The sequence below is a fragment of the Charadrius vociferus genome, unplaced genomic scaffold (genome assembly GCF_000708025.1).
Source record: "Charadrius vociferus isolate BGI_N301 unplaced genomic scaffold, ASM70802v2 scaffold32, whole genome shotgun sequence".
Taxonomy (NCBI): domain Eukaryota; kingdom Metazoa; phylum Chordata; class Aves; order Charadriiformes; family Charadriidae; genus Charadrius; species Charadrius vociferus.
In genome coordinates, this window is record NW_009647856.1 from 9,786,591 (window position 1) to 9,802,696 (window position 16,106).

A 16,106-nucleotide genomic window follows, 5' to 3' on the forward strand; every position below is an offset into this window, starting at 1 on the left:
TAAACGCTCAATGCATCCTGCATGCTTTCATAGGCACAACTTGGAGCCCTAAGGAGGACACACCACCTGGGTCTATCACCTACAGTACAATGGGGCTGTCACAGAGGAGATAACTCCAGGAAAAACCAACAGCATCTCCCATCCCACAGCTGTCCAAAGAGGAGGCAGGGAATTTAGACAACACTGATACAGGGCAAGTGATAAATTGCTTCATTTCCCAAATACAATTGGGACATTTAATCAAAATAGGATACTTAGGGGTTGGACAAGGCAGCATCCATAGTCTCCTCTTTACCATTCCTAAGCCGCATTCAAATCCCACACACACACACAGAAACATTAACTCCAAGAAGTCCACGCCCCAGCCGGGTTTCACAGCAACAACAAAACCACCAGTGGGATGGCAAGAGACATGGAAAGAGGGCGAGACGGGGGAGTAAGACGCAAGAAGGTACTTACAGGCATGCCTTCCCTAGTAAAGGCTGCAGAGAGACAGAGAGAATGGAAAGAGGTGTCAGTAACGCCGTGCGAGACCGGGCGGAGGACACCGGACGGCAGCAAAGGGCACCCCAACAGCAAGAGCTTCCAAACCCGAAGCTGGCAGAGGGTTTGTTGCAAGACTCAACCAGCCTAAGCGGAGCCCCAAAAGCTGAGAGACAGATCGAGTTGCCACACTCAGTGCTTGCTGGGGTGGGAAGGCTCATGCGAAGCGGCCACCAAGCAGAGCAGTTGGAGGAGCATGGCACCCTTCCTAACCTGCCCAGGACCTGGTGAAGGAGAGGACACCAGACAACGCCAAGAGGGGCTGGGCGAGACAGCAAGATCCAACAGGCAGCTGGTGGGAAGGGTAGCATGGCGAAAGGGCTCCTATATATCTGTGCTGCTTCTCCAGTACCACCCCAGCTCCTTAAAAAGCACAAGGAGTGGGGTTCTGTTCCTGGAGAAGTGTTCAGGAAGGTCTCTCTTTCCACATCCCTTCATGAGTGTGTGAAAGAGGAGAGGACACATGAGCATCATGGCAGGTACCCATGGGGTTTCACCCAGAGCTGCAGAAGGCAAACAGGTTCACCATGTCAAGAGGTTTCTACCAATTTTTGGACCATTTTGCCTATTTCTCCAGGAAGGAGGAGACCCAAAAACAGGTTCTGGCAGCTCCTACTCAAGGGAAGCACAAGAACATTTGCTTTATTGCAGTGCCCAGGTCTACACCGGAGTCAAGCACATCCAGCCCTTTGGTCCTGCTCGCTCTAGAGATGCGGGTCCCCAGGGGTTTGACACCATGATGCCAGATGGTGAAGGCACTAAATGAACTCAGCTAGAGCTCTGCAGGGTTTACAATGCTCTCCAAACCCAAGAGAGGATCGACAGCGACCCTTTGCTGGGTGCTCCCGAAACCAACCCAAGGCAGTGAGGGACAGCAGCCGTGGGAGAAAGAGGCATCTCAGAGACAGCAGCACAGGTTGCGACAAGTGCAAGCCATTCCCCGGCTTCAGGAGCGACAGGAGGACAACAAACAATAAAACAACAAGAATAATAACAGAAAAAAAAAAAAGAAAAAAGAAAAAAAAAAAAAAGAAGAGTTCAACTAACTTGTCCCGGCAGCTGCGTGGGCACTTCCTGAGGAACACAGCCTGGCAGGGCGGAAGAAACAGCCACATGCTCCTCAAAGCTGTTGATGCGAGGTTTTTTGGTGGGCTCTGGGCTTGCTAGAGGGGTAACGCTATTACGTCTCATGAGCGGGTTAGGTCCCTTCTTTGCTTCCTAAATTAGAGTGAGACAAAGGAAAAAAAAAAGTAAATAAAAAAATTGAAATAAAATAAAATAAAGGGAAGAAGGCGACAGTTATAAAGGAAAAAAAAAAAAGAAGCAGGTTGTTTTGGGTGTTTTCGTAAAGCGGCATCTGCTTTTCCCCACAATTGCTGTTGACGTGCAAAGGATAAATTGAAAAGTTCTGGACACTGAAAAAAACCCCTAGAGCAAAGTATTCAAGAACGCAGAATGATTTCCCAAAAAGGGGAGGAAAAACACACTAAAAAAGTCACCCTGCACTCAGAAACAAGACAGACTTTCTCCTCTGATCACAAAGCCTGAGCCTCTGATAGCAAAAAAAAAAGTAAATAGAGATTGCTAAATAAACCTGGCAGTAATCAAAGGCTGTGACTTTGCATGACAGAAAGAGGTGCCCATCGGTCTCCTCCTCAAAGCTGGTCCCTCCGACCCAGGGAGAGGTGTGAAAGCAAGAAAAGGGAAGGCGAGCCAGCCCAGGCTGATAAGGAAGATTTGGGAAGTGGAGGCAGAGCAGCCAGGGAGGGTCGGCACCGCGCCAAGCTCCAACTCAAGCGAGGTGGGATGGAGGGGCAGCGCCCGCACAGCCGAGCAGTGGGACCCAAGCGCTTTGCACGTGTCTTGCACTATCCTACCTGCAGCCCACGGCTCTCCTGCCATCCCCAGCAAGGGTGGTGGAGGAAGGCATTGATGGCCTCCACGGCAGGGGGAAGAACTGGCTTCCCCTTCTGTGGCCGTGAGGAGGGAGAGGCGGCTCAGATGCTGCCGCCTGCTGAGGTTGGGAAGCGAAGAAAAGGAGATGTGGGCCAAAAGAGGACAGTTCTGACCATCCAACATCCAGACAGGCTCCATCAGCACTAATTGCAAGTCAGAAAGTTCCCAGTGGCTAAGACATGGGCACTGCCATGGTCCCCCCAGCGGTGGCCACCCACCCCTGACACTGAGCTGGCGTCCCCTGCTCTGGCCTCTGAGCTCCCAGTGGAGCACAGAGCAGATAGACCTGACCTTACGGAGTTTTCATCAATGCAAGGGGTCTCCAGTCCACAGCATTCCCAGCCCAGTGCCACCACCTCCCACCCTACAGAACGGCACTCAGTAGCCACACAGAGCTGTGGGCATGCCAGGGAAAAAAAAAGAAAAAAACCCACAAAAAACAACACAAGGGCAGAAGATGTTGGGCAAAGTGTTGAGCCCAGGGCTCTGCCAGCCAGTTCGGAGACCTGGGAGAAGTCACCTTCTCCATCCATGTCTCTATTCCCTGCTCAGGTGAGCAGATGACTGCACAGGTGAAAGTTAAAGACCAGGGAGGAACTTTCCCTGGGCCAGCTTTAATCTGGGCAAACACAGTGGGAAGCAGACACAGGCAACAGCCCTTTTCCCTTGGAAAACCCTCAACTGGCCACATCTTTGCAGAGCAAGAACCCATCCGATGCTCCGGTCCTCCAGCAGCACTCTGAGCATCTAGCTGAGCAATCTCCCCGTGCCCAACCCGGGCATCCTCGCTGCCAGCTGACCGTAGGGGAAAGGAAGGGAACAACAAGGGATGGCTCTGAGGAAAAGCAACACTCACCTCTGGCCGTTCCCTGTGGGTGTTGACAGCTTCTATGTTCAGCGAGATGGACTCCACCCGGCAGCCTGCAGAAAGGAACACAAAGAGACAAGAAGGCCATCAGCAAACCCATCAGGTACAGGATGCTATGAAGTGCTCCACCCCAGACCCCTGCTCTTCTCCCAGAGGCAACTTGGATTCAGGAGGAGATACAAGTTGAACCCTTTGGCACATTTAGTAGAAAGGCCCCACTTACCATAGGCCACTGGGGTCAGCTTCAACACTGTGTGAAGGGGACATTTCAGGTAGGGCATCTCGTCTGCAGAGAAAGCAAAGCAGGAGGGTTATCCCATCCCTTCTCCAAAAACAGGCTTAGACAACTTCATCAACAGCTAAGGCCATCCCACGCCAGAGATGTACGCTCCAGGCCCTGCATGGACCTGAACACATCTCTCATTTCCTCAGAGCTCTGTCTATCATTCCTCCTCCAGCAAGATCAATGCCCTTGCCAGGGACAGGGAGCTCACCTGCACTCTTGTCCAGAAAGTATGCCAGGAGACAGCGCATGACAGCCTGGTGACAGATCACAAGGACGTTCTCTTGTCTCTCCAGCTCCATGATGACTGGCTCTAGGCGCTGCACCAGATCTTGATAGGACTGAGACAGAAGAAGGGAAGGGAGATATGGCATAGGATCAAGAAAACGAGCACCTCAATAGAAACAACAGTCCTTGTCTTGGTCTGGCTATTGATTTCATGCCCTTGACTAAACTAAACCAACATAATTACTACTAAAAACAATCAAAGTTCAACAAAGCCTCATCTTCAGGCTATTCTAGAATGTAGCTGCTACTTCTGATCAGAGGAGAAAGAAGCCATCCTACCAGTATGCTATGAAGTCAGTGAGACTATTAAGTGATATGTTCCTTAATGAGATCTTCACGTACCACGATTTCACAAGAGCTTAAAGCAAAAGGTGAACAGGAGCCCCAAGTCATGTTGATTCTAGTTACTTGAAGCACTTGCTGCTCCGAGTGTGGAGGACAGCATGAAGACAAGAAGGCCACATTTAAAGAGCCACATCTCTGAAGATCTCCTTGCACACCTACCTCCCCAGAAGGATAGCGGTAGTAATATTTATCCTGATCACGCAAAGCAAATTCCTCTGGATGCTGCTCCCTGATATCTTCATATGTCATTTCTTCACACACACCCTGCCAGAACAGAACATTCATGAGGTTACTGGACCTGCTCAAGTCAAAAAAGCATCAGCACACCCAAGATGCAAAACCTTCTTCAAAAATGTCTATAACCCTCTGAGTCGTCAACTACAGAGCAGTTCCAAGCAAAAGTCATTTTAATCTGCTCATTCAAGCCAGCATCTTGAAGCATCAGCACTAGGTAGAGCTAAGATCAGAAGCCAAGTTGTGAGTACTGCAGAAGTACCACCCTTTCCCACAGAAGGAAAATCTCTCCACAAAAGGTGAGATTTCGACAGAAGTGAAGAGGACAGTGCTATCACCCTCTCTGCCAAGAAGCAACCAACATGATCCAATTGTTCCTACTGCAATCTAAGATACTTACAGCATCTATCTCATTCAGTGCCTTCCACTGCTCATAGGGCAGTTGAAGCGCTTCTGCTGTTTGGATTGTCCTCTTTAGTTGGCTGGTCCAGACTTTGAGGTCCTTCAGGTTCTGCTCTTCAACAAATTTGTTCAGTGCCACTGCAAACTGTGGGACATAAAAAAAAAAAAGAGGTTGATTCCTGATATCCACAGCTTTCCAATGGGCCTCATTCCCTGCTTCCCAGTAAATGTTGCCTTCTCCAGGACCTCTTTTGCCTTCCATAGGTGGTGGTATTAGGTCTCTGCTCTGGGGTGAAGAGCAGCCACACATGCATTGATCCCCAAAAGCTAGCAGGGGTATGAGAACAGAGGCAAAGCAGAGGAGAAAGCGGAAACCTAATGTCATCAAGGAACAACATCAGCATCCAAGAAACAGCACCACAACCTGGGCTCTGCTACAATGCTGTGGAAGACACCTGGTCACCCTTAACCACAGCTCTGCTTATTTGTCATAGAACTAAATCTATATATTCTGCAGTCCTTGATAATAGCCACACCTCAAATGACTCCATTTAGACTTCAAAATGGCCCGGGCAAGCCAAAATAACTATTAGGTCTCCCTGAAGCAGCCTTTGAAGAACCAAGTAGTGAGCAATCTGAAATGACCCTCAGAGTTGGCTATCCCTGCCAAAGGGTGACAGCAGTCCTTCCACATCCCACGCTCCCTGTGCAAGGTCTGAACCAACCTGGTGAAGATACTCATACCCTTCTCTCCTAGAGATTTCTGCAGCCCGGTTTCTGTTAGTCCCTAACTACATGCAAGCCCACGTGCAACATCGATGGCTGGAAAGTCTTGTTTTGAGGCCATGCCCAAGCCAGCCCTATAGATGGATCCTCTGAACTCTCCAGCTGTCATCATATATACGCTTAGCCCAATGCACAGCATCTACTGCAGCCAAATCACCCCTAGAAGCCATAAGGGAATATTCCCTTCTCCCTACCTTCTTGCCTCTGTTGGAGAGGCCCGAGTCACCTCCAATCTTCCCCTTGAGGTTGAACTCGCTTTCACCGTGCCGACAGAGATAAATGGTGCGGGGCTGGACATGGATGTTCATCAGGTAGTAAACGATCCTGCTCTGGATGTGATCCTGAACCCTGTTGACCAGGAACCGCCGGCCAACATCGATGACTTTGATGAGAGAAAGCTCCCTAGAAAAAGCAGAGCAAGGATGAGGGGGTTGCCAATGGGGAAAGCAGAAAGAAAGAATCATCATCCTCAAAAAATAGCCTTGTGAGATATCTTAGTCAACATAATCACCCAGCTAAAAGGATTTCCTGCAGGCTATTTTCAACAGGAAGCCAACAGGTAACAGCAATTCATGGAGAGCTAAGTAACACCAGTGTAATCACCATTCCTCCTTGCAGCAGTAAAGAGGATTAAACAAGACTAGCAGGGAGCACGTTCCTCCCCAGGACAGGGCTCAGCAGGACCAGGATTATCCTCACAGGACACACAGACGTATTTGTGAGCAGTGGAAAGGCTGGGAGGTGGCTGCATGGTCATGCAGGACAGCAAAGGTCTTCCCAGGGCGTACAACCAGGTGGAAACTACAGGGCTTGTTCAACCTTGTTGTTTGAGCCTGTTCAAGCAATCCCTTCCTTTAACTGGCAAAAGCATCTTGGAAACACTCAAACCAAACTGCTTTTCCAAAGCCTTTGTATTTAGACCTGCAGAACCAGTGTATGTGAGCTCAGAAGATCCTAGGAAGGTTTCAGTGCCTGGTTCAGGGCTGGAGAAAACCAGCATTTTCAAGGAAGCAGCCCGAATTCACAGCAAGGCTTGGCCATACGTTATTCTAGCACAGTTGTGTATTTGAACACAAAGTGAAATACAGCTCCATACTTCATTACTCCTCTCCCAGGAGAAGAAAAGCACTCAAACCAGTGCAGAAGTCAGCAAAAGTTTCTTACCGGTCATAGTTATCGGGGTCAAGCGGCTGGTAGCTGGCTTGGTAACAATTGATCCTCTTCATGAAGTCTTCCATAGCATCGGTTGAATTACAGTCCCGGTAATCAGGGCTGGACAATTTTACTTCCTGCAGCAGGAGAAAAAGCATACCGGAAGGAGAGGTTAGGAAGCTTTCCATGCCAGACCATGGTAGTCTCAAATTTCAAAGTCCTGCCAAGATCCAGCTATCAGTTGAGCCACTTTATAGCCACCATTTATCATAGGACAGAAAAGAAACAAAGGAGACCCAAAGCTACGCACGAGGTGAGAAAATCTGATAAACCATTGCATGACCAGTATAGATGCACATCCATCCACTCCCATTCTCCCAAGAGTGGAGGTAGCACCTTAGGTAAGACGCTTCTCCTGGGCCTTTCAAGTGAATAAAGCTCCCAGAAGGTAGAGGTCAATCTGGATGTCCACTATCCAAGGCAACAGGATAACAACATTCAACCCCTTTCTGTGCATCATTTGCTACAAGCTACTGGGCTGAAAGATGCTAGAAACGGGCAGTGTGAATATCCAGAACTCTCATGGACTAAGTTCTGCATGAGCTACTCTAACAGGCTATTTTTCATGAAGATTTGGGTTTGAGCAGCAGTAACTTCACAAGCAATCCTGAAACCACCAGGATAACACAACCGAGTGACACGCGTGGCAGCGCCCCAGGCCCACAGCACATTTTCTGCGCTGATCCCAGCACCAAGGGCTTATTCATCTGCAGCACTCTGTGGAGCAAAAACCTACGCTCAGCTATAGTTCATTTTCTCCCTCTTCAAGCGTTAGTCTTCAAAGAAAGGGACTAAAGCCTCCAAAAAATACAGCTTCAGGATGTTGCAAAGAAAAATAAATAGGAAAAAGGGGGGAAAAAAAAGATGGAACAAATTGAGCATTTTATTAGCATCATGGAAAAGGCTGGGTGCAACCTCCCAAAAAGCTGGTCACTGGCCATGGGACACCAGCTCCCAGCAGGAGCAAAAGCCATGCTCTAGTGCCCACCACAACACCCTTTGTCGAGCTCGTCCCAGGGGCAGAGCAAAACCCAATAAAACCCTTTTCACAGACTTTGGGTATCTTGCAATGCATTCCCAGACACCATAAAATGGCTCACAAAGTTCCGGTGTACAGCTGGAGATAAGGCTGGAGCAGAGCCCAGTGGAGGAAAGGACAGTTCCATTCAAGTTAATCATGCCTAGGTAGACCAATTAGCATCTACCTGTCCTAGCCAAGCCTAACGGGCAAGAGAGCTCTTCTGCTGGTGGGAAATCAAAGATCCAGCAACTCCCAAAGGAGCCAGGAAGCAATATTTTATGCTGTTCTCCCAGCCAAGACTTCAGCTAGTGGCAAGAAACCTCTAAGCTGAGCTGCTACTCTTCTTAAAGCAGACCTCAATAGATTTTGGGAAGCTGCACGAGGCCGAAGACATCAAGTCTGACTGCTCTCTGATGGGATTTAAGCCCCTAACTGAATCCAACACTTCCAAAACGTGGAACTTTGGTGTGGGTCACCAAAGCATCCTGATACATTTCTCTCTTTGCTATCAAGTTACAGGTCAACTGGAACACAGAGAAAATGGAAAGGAACTGGGGAAAGGCTACAATAACTTTTATTTTCATTACTTCCAGATAGCCCTGGGTCCTAGGAGATAACATGTCCTTTCTCATCCCAGGACAAATACAGCACCAAAAAAAAAAAAAAAAAATCTCCTAATCCTCAACCAACTCTGTCAAGACATCCTGATAAGAAACCAGCTGAGGACAGGTGGAAAATTCTCCCTGAGGGAAAACAAAAACAAGACATTTACATGCTTACCATAACGTTGGTGGCAACTACCGTGGGATCATTGCAGACAGATTCAATGAAGAACACCTGTGAAGCAAAACAAAGCCCACCTGAAGACCAGCAATAAGGTCTGTAGCATTCAACCCGCTCCTTGCTCAACCCAACCTCTTCCCTCCTTGACTGGAGAGCTCTCCTTCTGCCCCACTCCCATTCTTTCCCTCTCCAGGGCTTGGGCACGAGGAAAGAGCTTTGTAATTTTTGATCAAACCCAGCAGTGAAATCCCCCTTATGCAGGAGCATCATGAAGACAACATGTTAGTGGAAAAAAAAAAAAAAACAAAAATGCCAACAATACACTATGCAATACAGGCAGCAGCCCAATGGTACCAACCTTGAACCCATTTTCTTTGGCAAAGTTTAGGATCATCCCTCTCCTCTCCCGCGTGGTATTGGTGGCATCAAAAACCTTGAAAAGCAAAGATTCCAATTAGCACCCCAAGAGTGCCTGGTTTCCCACTGAGCCCTTCCTGAGAGAAGGAACTGCACAGGGCACAGCACCTTGAGGACCGGGACTGCTGCCAAACCCCACGGAGCACATCTCTGAGCTTACCGCAATCTGGCCAGCCTCCTCCGTCAGGTACAGCTTGACATCCCTCAAGGCAGCCAGGGCACATTGTCTGCAAAAGAGGCGAGAGACACATGGTCCCGATGTCCTCTGAGATGCTCACAGCAGTCAGTGCAGGGATGCCTGCAAAGGAGGGCAGGCTTTGCAGCTCCTCCTTGCCACCTCCCCCCTTCTCCCAGGTACATTTAGGAAAGACACCGTCAGCCTGCCGCAAATACAAGAGCCGTGAGTGCTGAGCGGCGTGCTGGTCTTCACAACAGAGGCAATGGTAGATGAAGAAGCAAAGGTCAAACCTCATGGCAGACCTCATAGCCTACACGCTGAGCCTGAAGGTCAATTCAGGGTACCACTGATGGAGGATGCGTTGGTGACCCTGAAGCTACCAAGCCCTGACAGCTTCAGTTTTCAGCTCTTGGAGCCCAAGTCAGACCCTCCTTAGGCAGGCAGGGAGATCTCAAGCTAGAGCCCAGCTTTTCTGTCCATCACCCCCCAAACAAGCTGGGTAACCCTGCTGCTGGCCGTGGGCTTCACCACCTGTTTGGGACCCAGGTATGAGCACAGACGTGGCACCCACACTTACCTCCTGACTTTCATGGCTTCCTCATTGTCAGGGCGGAAGAAGTCATAGGAGCTGTAATGCTTCACCGCCTCACGGCGATACTCCCCCACGTTGAAAACTGCGTGGGAAAGACAAAGACCATCAAAACCAGGAGCGGGTGTCAGCACAGCTCGACTCCGCTGTGCAGCTCCTGCAGATAACACTTTCTTAGCAATGGGTCAAGAAGTGACATCCTTTACACAAAAGGCTCAGGAACATCCCTTGGTCTTCAAAGTGAAAAAGAACCTGGGCTGTAGCAGAAGCTACAGGAGGACATGGATATTTGGCCCATGGGATCTCGGAAAGGTCCCCCACCACCTTCCACTCCCCAAGGGACTAAGCTCCTGTAGCATCTCCCAAGGACCCAGACCTCATGCTTTCCCCAGGCAGTCAGTGAAAGCCTCACCTTTCGTTGGGACACCGATCCAGTTGAGGTAGCGAGTCAGCTTCTTGGAGATGTAGGTTTTCCCACGGGCTGGAAGGCCAACCATCACTATCACAGTGGGGGAATTGGCAAGCTGCGGCCCGCAGGCTACGAGGAGGAGGAGAAAGCACAACATAAACAGTCGTTAATCCTCCAGCTTATCTTGTATCAACCCTAAAAGGCACTTGCTTTTGACCCTAGTTTTCCCCCCCAAGTCCTTCAGCAGCTAGAGGAAATCCAAAGCTTCTGCTCCCTGTGGACCCTCATCTCTGCAGTATCTTCTGTGCATCCCTATCATGAGCCTGGACAACCAAAACCTTGAGAAGGTGAATCCACTGACTCATTTTTGCAATGGGATCTGCTGAATGATCACACATCAAAGCAGGGAGGAAGGTAGAGAGCTCTGCAGCCACCCACCGGTGAGACACAACTGCCCCAGATGAGCCACGCCGACCAAAATGCATGCCGGTGACACCCAGACCTGGTAGTAGGAGTCCCTGCCTGACAGCCATGGCTAGAGGAGAACATCCTGATGGCTGCAAAGTGAGCAAGGAACCAGCAGCTGCCCCAGGCTTCCTGCAGGACCTCCGTGCCTCAGTTTCCCCACTTATAAACAAATATTAAAAAAAAAAAAAAGAGAGGAAAAAAAAAGGAGGCAAACACAACCTCCCATTCCCACAGTTTGGCCAATTCTGTGAAAAGCAAGAAGGTGGCCAAGGACTTTGGTCCAGCCCTCACAGCATCGCACTTCAGCTATGGCTGCTGTGCTGAAATACCAGGTCTGCACCGGGATCTTCACCCAGAGAGCACCTTCCAAAAACTTCCACTAGCTTTTTAGTCAATACACGTGCAAATACAACCTGGTTTGTTTTTTTCCTAAAGACAATCAGGGCCCAACAACTGCAGAACAACAAGCGTTTAAAAGCAGATATCTTATGATTTATCCCATTTTCCTCATAAACCTGTTTTAAGCTGAGGGTGTTGGTTTTTGGTTGGTTTTTTTTTGGTGTTGTTGTAAAGGGGGTCCATGTCAAACAGCTGGAAATAAATCCAGTGGCACTACTTAGTGATGACTTGGCAAAGGAAGAGAAACTCCTCTCCAATTCACCCTAACCTCATAGCCAAAACGCAGACAAATCAGCTGCCAGGCTGCCCAGGTAAAATCACTTCTCTCCTCATAAATCCTTTAGAAAATAAATTCCTGGTTGAGTTTGGAGGAAATTGCTGAGGTTGCAGGAATGGGAATGCAGTTTGGGAATTGACTATTATTATTATTTTTTAAGTCTTCCACAGCCTGGTCCCAACTCCACGGGGGTACTTCTGGACTATCTGGACCGCATGGACCATGTAACATGGCAGCATCCCTGCTTCTCTCCAGGATTTGCCCTGCAGAATTGCTTCTCACATGGTGCTGCACACACAAAAGGCCAAGGCACGAAGCCAAGCGGCTTTAAATATGGGGAAAGGAAGATCTTAACGATACCTAATGGAATTTGGATTAGCCAGCCTGCCTTTCATGCCGCCCCGGTGTGACACTCCAAGAGCCCTCCCTGCGGAGGCAGAGACCAGCCCCGATAGGCTCGACCCTCCGGGGGATTCCTCACCCACCCTTCAATCCACCCAGCCAGACCAGAGACCTCACGGGAAAGGAATGCAGGGAGTGAGCGGCTGGTGGCAGAGCCATAAAAACGCAGCTTAATTATGGTCTGGGCGGAGAGCTCTGTCTGCCCATCCCAGCTGTCCGCAGGTGGGAGCGGGCAACGAGGGATGTGGGGTTGCCAGGGGCTTCCCTGGGATGCAGACAGAGGATTTGGGGATGTGAGGGGCTCCCTGGAGATGGAAACAGAGGATCTGGGGATGCAAGGGGCTCCCCTGGGGATGGAGATAAAGGGATTTGGGGATGTGAGGGGCTCCCCCAGGGATGGAGACAGGATTTGGGGATGTGAGGGGCTCCCTGGGGATGGAGATGGGGTGGTGGGTTGGAGTAGATTTTTCTCAGCGGAAAACTGGGAAGGGCAAAAAAGCCGAGAGGTATCCAGAGAGCATGCAAAGCACATGGGATTTCCGTCCCCTACTACTACTACTAATAATAATAATAAAAAAAAATCCAACAGCTAAAGGGACCAAATTAAAGCCACAAGGAAGAGTTACAGCACTGGTGCCCAGAAGGACAGAGAAGAGCCACCCATCATCTGCCTGGCTGTCTCACCAAAGCAGACTCAGCAGACAAGAGATCAGAAAAATATCTTAAAAAAAAAAAAAATAAAATTCCCCCCCCCAATATTCCACATTCCGCAGGTTGGAGCTGTCCTCATGCTCTCTCCCTTTGCACGAACTGCATCCCCGGTGCCACGTTTCAAAAGCCCAGGCCACCTCCCACTGCAAGCACTGATTTTGCAGGCTGGGGTACGTAATAAGGCAGCTGTGCAACACATCCAGGAAAAAAAAAAATATTTTTTTTTTCCCCTCGCTAACAGTCTCACATCCTCAACCAACCTACAGGTACAAGTCTCTCCCCCCCCGCCCCCCCAAAAAAAACAACCACATATTAAACAAAAGGAGGGGGGGAAGGAATAATACCTGAATAGAGAAACTCCTCCTTTCCCTCCCTGCCAGAGGACAAAGGATCTCAAAGAGCGGAGCCAAGAGGATTTGGGGCCATTAAAATAATAGCTCTCTGAGAGGACGGGGACAATGCTGGGTACTGTTCATGTCCCTTTGGCTCCAGACAGCTGGCACAAACATGCCACCTCCAAAGGGCGCTGCAGGAGTTAAACACCTCTATTGGAGGAATCTCCCCCCAGTTCAGTTTGCTGCTGCCAAAGGAAAGAGCCAGGTTCCCCTTAGACCCCAAAAAAGCATCTGTTTATGGACCTGGAAAGCACTTCCCAAAACACCAGGGCATTGAGCACGCAACTTTTTAACAGAAACTTGAGCTAAACCCAGCTAAATCACAAAAGCCTCCAGGAAACTTTGTATCGGGAATGAAACAGAAACCAGTGTTTTGCTCCCAGTGCTTCACAAAGACTTAATTCATCATTTCTTTTCATCACTGCAAGGAAAGCTGTCAGGGATTTCAATGCATATTCATTACTTGTTATCAACATCTACCCAGGTAAGTCAAGGTCAGGGATGACTTTTGAAAGGCTGAATCAGGATATTTAGAAGTAGCTCATCACTTTGTGCCTTCTATCTGCTAGAAAGTCAGTGCCGATGCGCTCTGATGCTTCACCGGAGTGGGTAGCAGAAATTAAAAAAAAAAAAAAGGAAGGAAATTTGTTCTATAAAAGTTGGATAAAATAGCCACCTCCCCACTTCAGCATTTTTACTGTCTCCTTGTAAGAAGCATTCCCACCCGCCTCCTGCAAGCCCACGCCACATGTTCTACGTTAGCCTAACATTCCCCTTTTCCAGCTTCATCCCCATCGCGATGTCCCGACACCTTCACGGACGCACTGAGAACGCGTTTCCGTGCTGCACATCGTGCACACGTGTGGAACTGACATCACCCTGCCGACGTGCGAGCTGCGGTTTTGCATGCATGTCGCTGCCGTCGACATGCCCCCATGCCCTCGGTCCGCTGAGCAGGAGCGATGGGAGAGAGAAAGGCAGCGGCAGCCCCTTTCCTCCTCCAGCATCCCCCTCCCCTCCCAGCTCTGCCCAGCCAGCCGCCTGCGACGACTTGACTTTCCCAGCCCCTACGTGAGAGACGTGCAGCTTGACAGCAATTTAATGGATCGCCGTCAAAAGGCCAGATGAAGGCATCACTTCGCATCCATTCGAGCCTCCCGGTGACGAGGAAGCAGACAATCGGACTAATTATTTCACACGCAGGGAGGAGAAGCCAGGCGGGAGCTTTGCGAGGATGCTCTCAGGGATGCTCCTGCTCCCTCCTCCCTGCTGGGGACTGCATCGGCCTCGCCTCTCTCTTATACCTCCATTCCCACCCGCCTTTGTGGCTCTGCTCTTTGTTGCTGCTGAGGAATTAATAGCACCTCGCGTTTAAAATAGCCACCCTGGGGTTAAAAAAAAAAAAACCAAAAATAAAAAAAGCCCAATAACACTTCTCCCATAGAGTGCAGTGAACGGTGCCCAGCGTGGTTTGTTCCCACCCCGGGAGAAAATAATTAGAAGCCACATTACGGTATTAATGAGCCCCTCGGTGCCTTAACATATTAAAGCATGTTAGTTTTCTGCTCTGCCAAGGAGGGAATTCTCTCCTCTAAGAAACCAGGCGAATATAGCAGCAAAAAAAAAAACCCCACAGGGAGCCTCCGCATACACAAGGGATTTCTTTCAAAGGTGTCAGCCCTTGCAAAAAAAAAAAAAAAAAAAAAAAAAAAAAAAAAATCAAATTAAACAGATACATCTGCAAAGCATTAAGCCAGGAGACATTTTACCCTGCTAAAAGCAAAGCCCCCGTGGCAACCCAGATGTGCAGCCTGTTGCTGAAAGCTGTTTCCTCCTCAGCTTCTGCTGCAGAGCTGCCCTTGCCAAGCACAGGCTGCATGTGCGAACATCTGCTGTAGGGCTCAGACGTCCCTCACTGCATGCCTGACCCATAGCCATGGGGCAGCAACATGTGGCAGATTCATAGTTTGGGGTTTTGGGTTGGTTCCCCCCCCCCTTCCCACTCCCCAAGAGGGGGAACTTTCTGGCCAAGGGAAATAAATGTTCGAAGCGACTTTAAAAACGCCTGTTTAAGAAAAGCATGGGAAAACTTGATTCACCCAACTGCCCAAGCCACTTCCATCCTTTGCCAGGCTGCAAAGTGCCACCTCCTCCAGCCTGGCTTTCCGCAGCCCTGGATCTGCGGATTCCTGCGAGGCTTTAATTGCGAGTTACGTGGAGTTGCACAACTGGCAGGTTGTCAGTTTAGCTGTTGGGCGAGTGAAGAGAGAGCTGCCTCTCAAGCTTTAGTATTGTGTTATGATTCATGATTTGTTTTATAGTAACACCGGGATGACCCAAGCGTTTGCCTTTTTTTTTTTTTTTTTTTTAAAGCGTGGAGGTTGGCGTTTAGGCACTCAAGATGCTTTTGGAGCTTTGAGGAGAAGGGAAACCACTTTAGAAGTTTCAGCGTTAATTTTTGCCCTCCCCTCCACCTGCCTCCCATCTCATCCCCAGCACAACACAAGGGGAAAATGGCAAAGTGCAAACGGCTGGTGGGTTTTTTGGTGGTTTTCTTTTTTCCAAATCCATTGCTCTAATCCTGCCCCCCCCCCCCAAAAAAAAAAAAAAAAAAAAAAAATCCAAAGAAGGGGGCCACCACCCCAAAAAAGGGGGTGTGGAAACTGCGACACGCGTGCCTCCGCGCCTCTCCGCATCCCCTCCGCTCTCCGGGGCCAGGGGAGCCGCTGTGCCATGGCTGCACTTCCCTCCAGCTCCCAGGGCTGGAAGTGAGTCACGGGATGGGATGCGGACACCGGGATGATGCTAGAGGAGGAATAGAGCCGGGAGGAGGAGGGATGCTGCATGGATATGATGGGAAAGGGGGAGGAGAAGGCGTTGCAAAAAGCCCCCCCGGGTGCGTAGGAGAAGGGGGGAGACTGCTTCCCATCCCACCCCATCCCATGGGGATGCTGCGGTGCCCGTACTCACAGCGGCGGGGCAGAGCCGGCCGGTTGTCATTGGGAAGCCAAATCTTCTGGATGCGGCTTTGCGTCAGCTCCATGGGCATTTTTAAAACAAAGGTCTTTTTGCGCTCCGCGTCCACCTTGGTGCGTTTGCGGGGGGAGGAGGGAGGAGAAGGAAAAAAAAAAAAAAAAAAG

At 49.7% G+C, this 16,106-nt stretch overlaps 1 protein-coding gene across 3 annotated transcripts; it reads right to left on the reverse strand.

Moving 5' to 3' along the window:
* Nucleotides 1–455: 455 nt before the first annotated feature.
* PFKFB3 (6-phosphofructo-2-kinase/fructose-2,6-biphosphatase 3) lies at nucleotides 456–16,099 on the reverse strand. Of its 3 annotated transcripts, none has more exons than XM_009882962.1 (15): nucleotides 15,937–16,099; nucleotides 10,318–10,443; nucleotides 9,894–9,990; nucleotides 9,299–9,365; nucleotides 9,080–9,154; nucleotides 8,719–8,775; nucleotides 6,870–6,994; nucleotides 5,900–6,107; nucleotides 4,918–5,064; nucleotides 4,443–4,547; nucleotides 3,862–3,991; nucleotides 3,591–3,653; nucleotides 3,356–3,420; nucleotides 1,591–1,761; nucleotides 456–482 (listed from the first exon to the last, which is right to left on the reverse strand). In XM_009882962.1, exons 1-15 carry the CDS (start codon nucleotides 16,013–16,015, stop codon nucleotides 456–458), a joined length of 1,542 nt encoding a protein of 513 aa, XP_009881264.1. In that variant the 5' UTR covers nucleotides 16,016–16,099. The 3 variants fall into 3 exon arrangements, with proteins under 3 accessions (XP_009881264.1, XP_009881266.1, XP_009881263.1); XM_009882964.1 differs by having other exon boundaries at nucleotides 15,940–16,015; XM_009882961.1 differs by having other exon boundaries at nucleotides 1,591–1,752; nucleotides 3,275–3,420; nucleotides 15,940–16,015.
* Nucleotides 16,100–16,106: the final 7 nt, after the last annotated feature.

What these genes read in the sequence shown, in the direction of transcription:
- PFKFB3 (XM_009882961.1), bottom strand. Translation starts at nt 16,015, where the DNA reads ATGCCCATGGAGCTGACGCAAAGCCGCATCCAGAAGATTTGGCTTCCC. An exon ending in CACTGAATGAGATAGATGCT is followed by an intron (nt 4,548 to 4,917) that starts GTAAGTATCTTA and finishes CTGTTCTGGCAG; the next exon opens with GGTGTGTGTGAAGAAATGAC. An exon ending in CCACGCAGCTGCCGGGACAA is followed by an intron (nt 483 to 1,590) that starts GTTAGTTGAACT and finishes GTCTCTCTGCAG; the next exon opens with CCTTTACTAGGGAAGGCATG.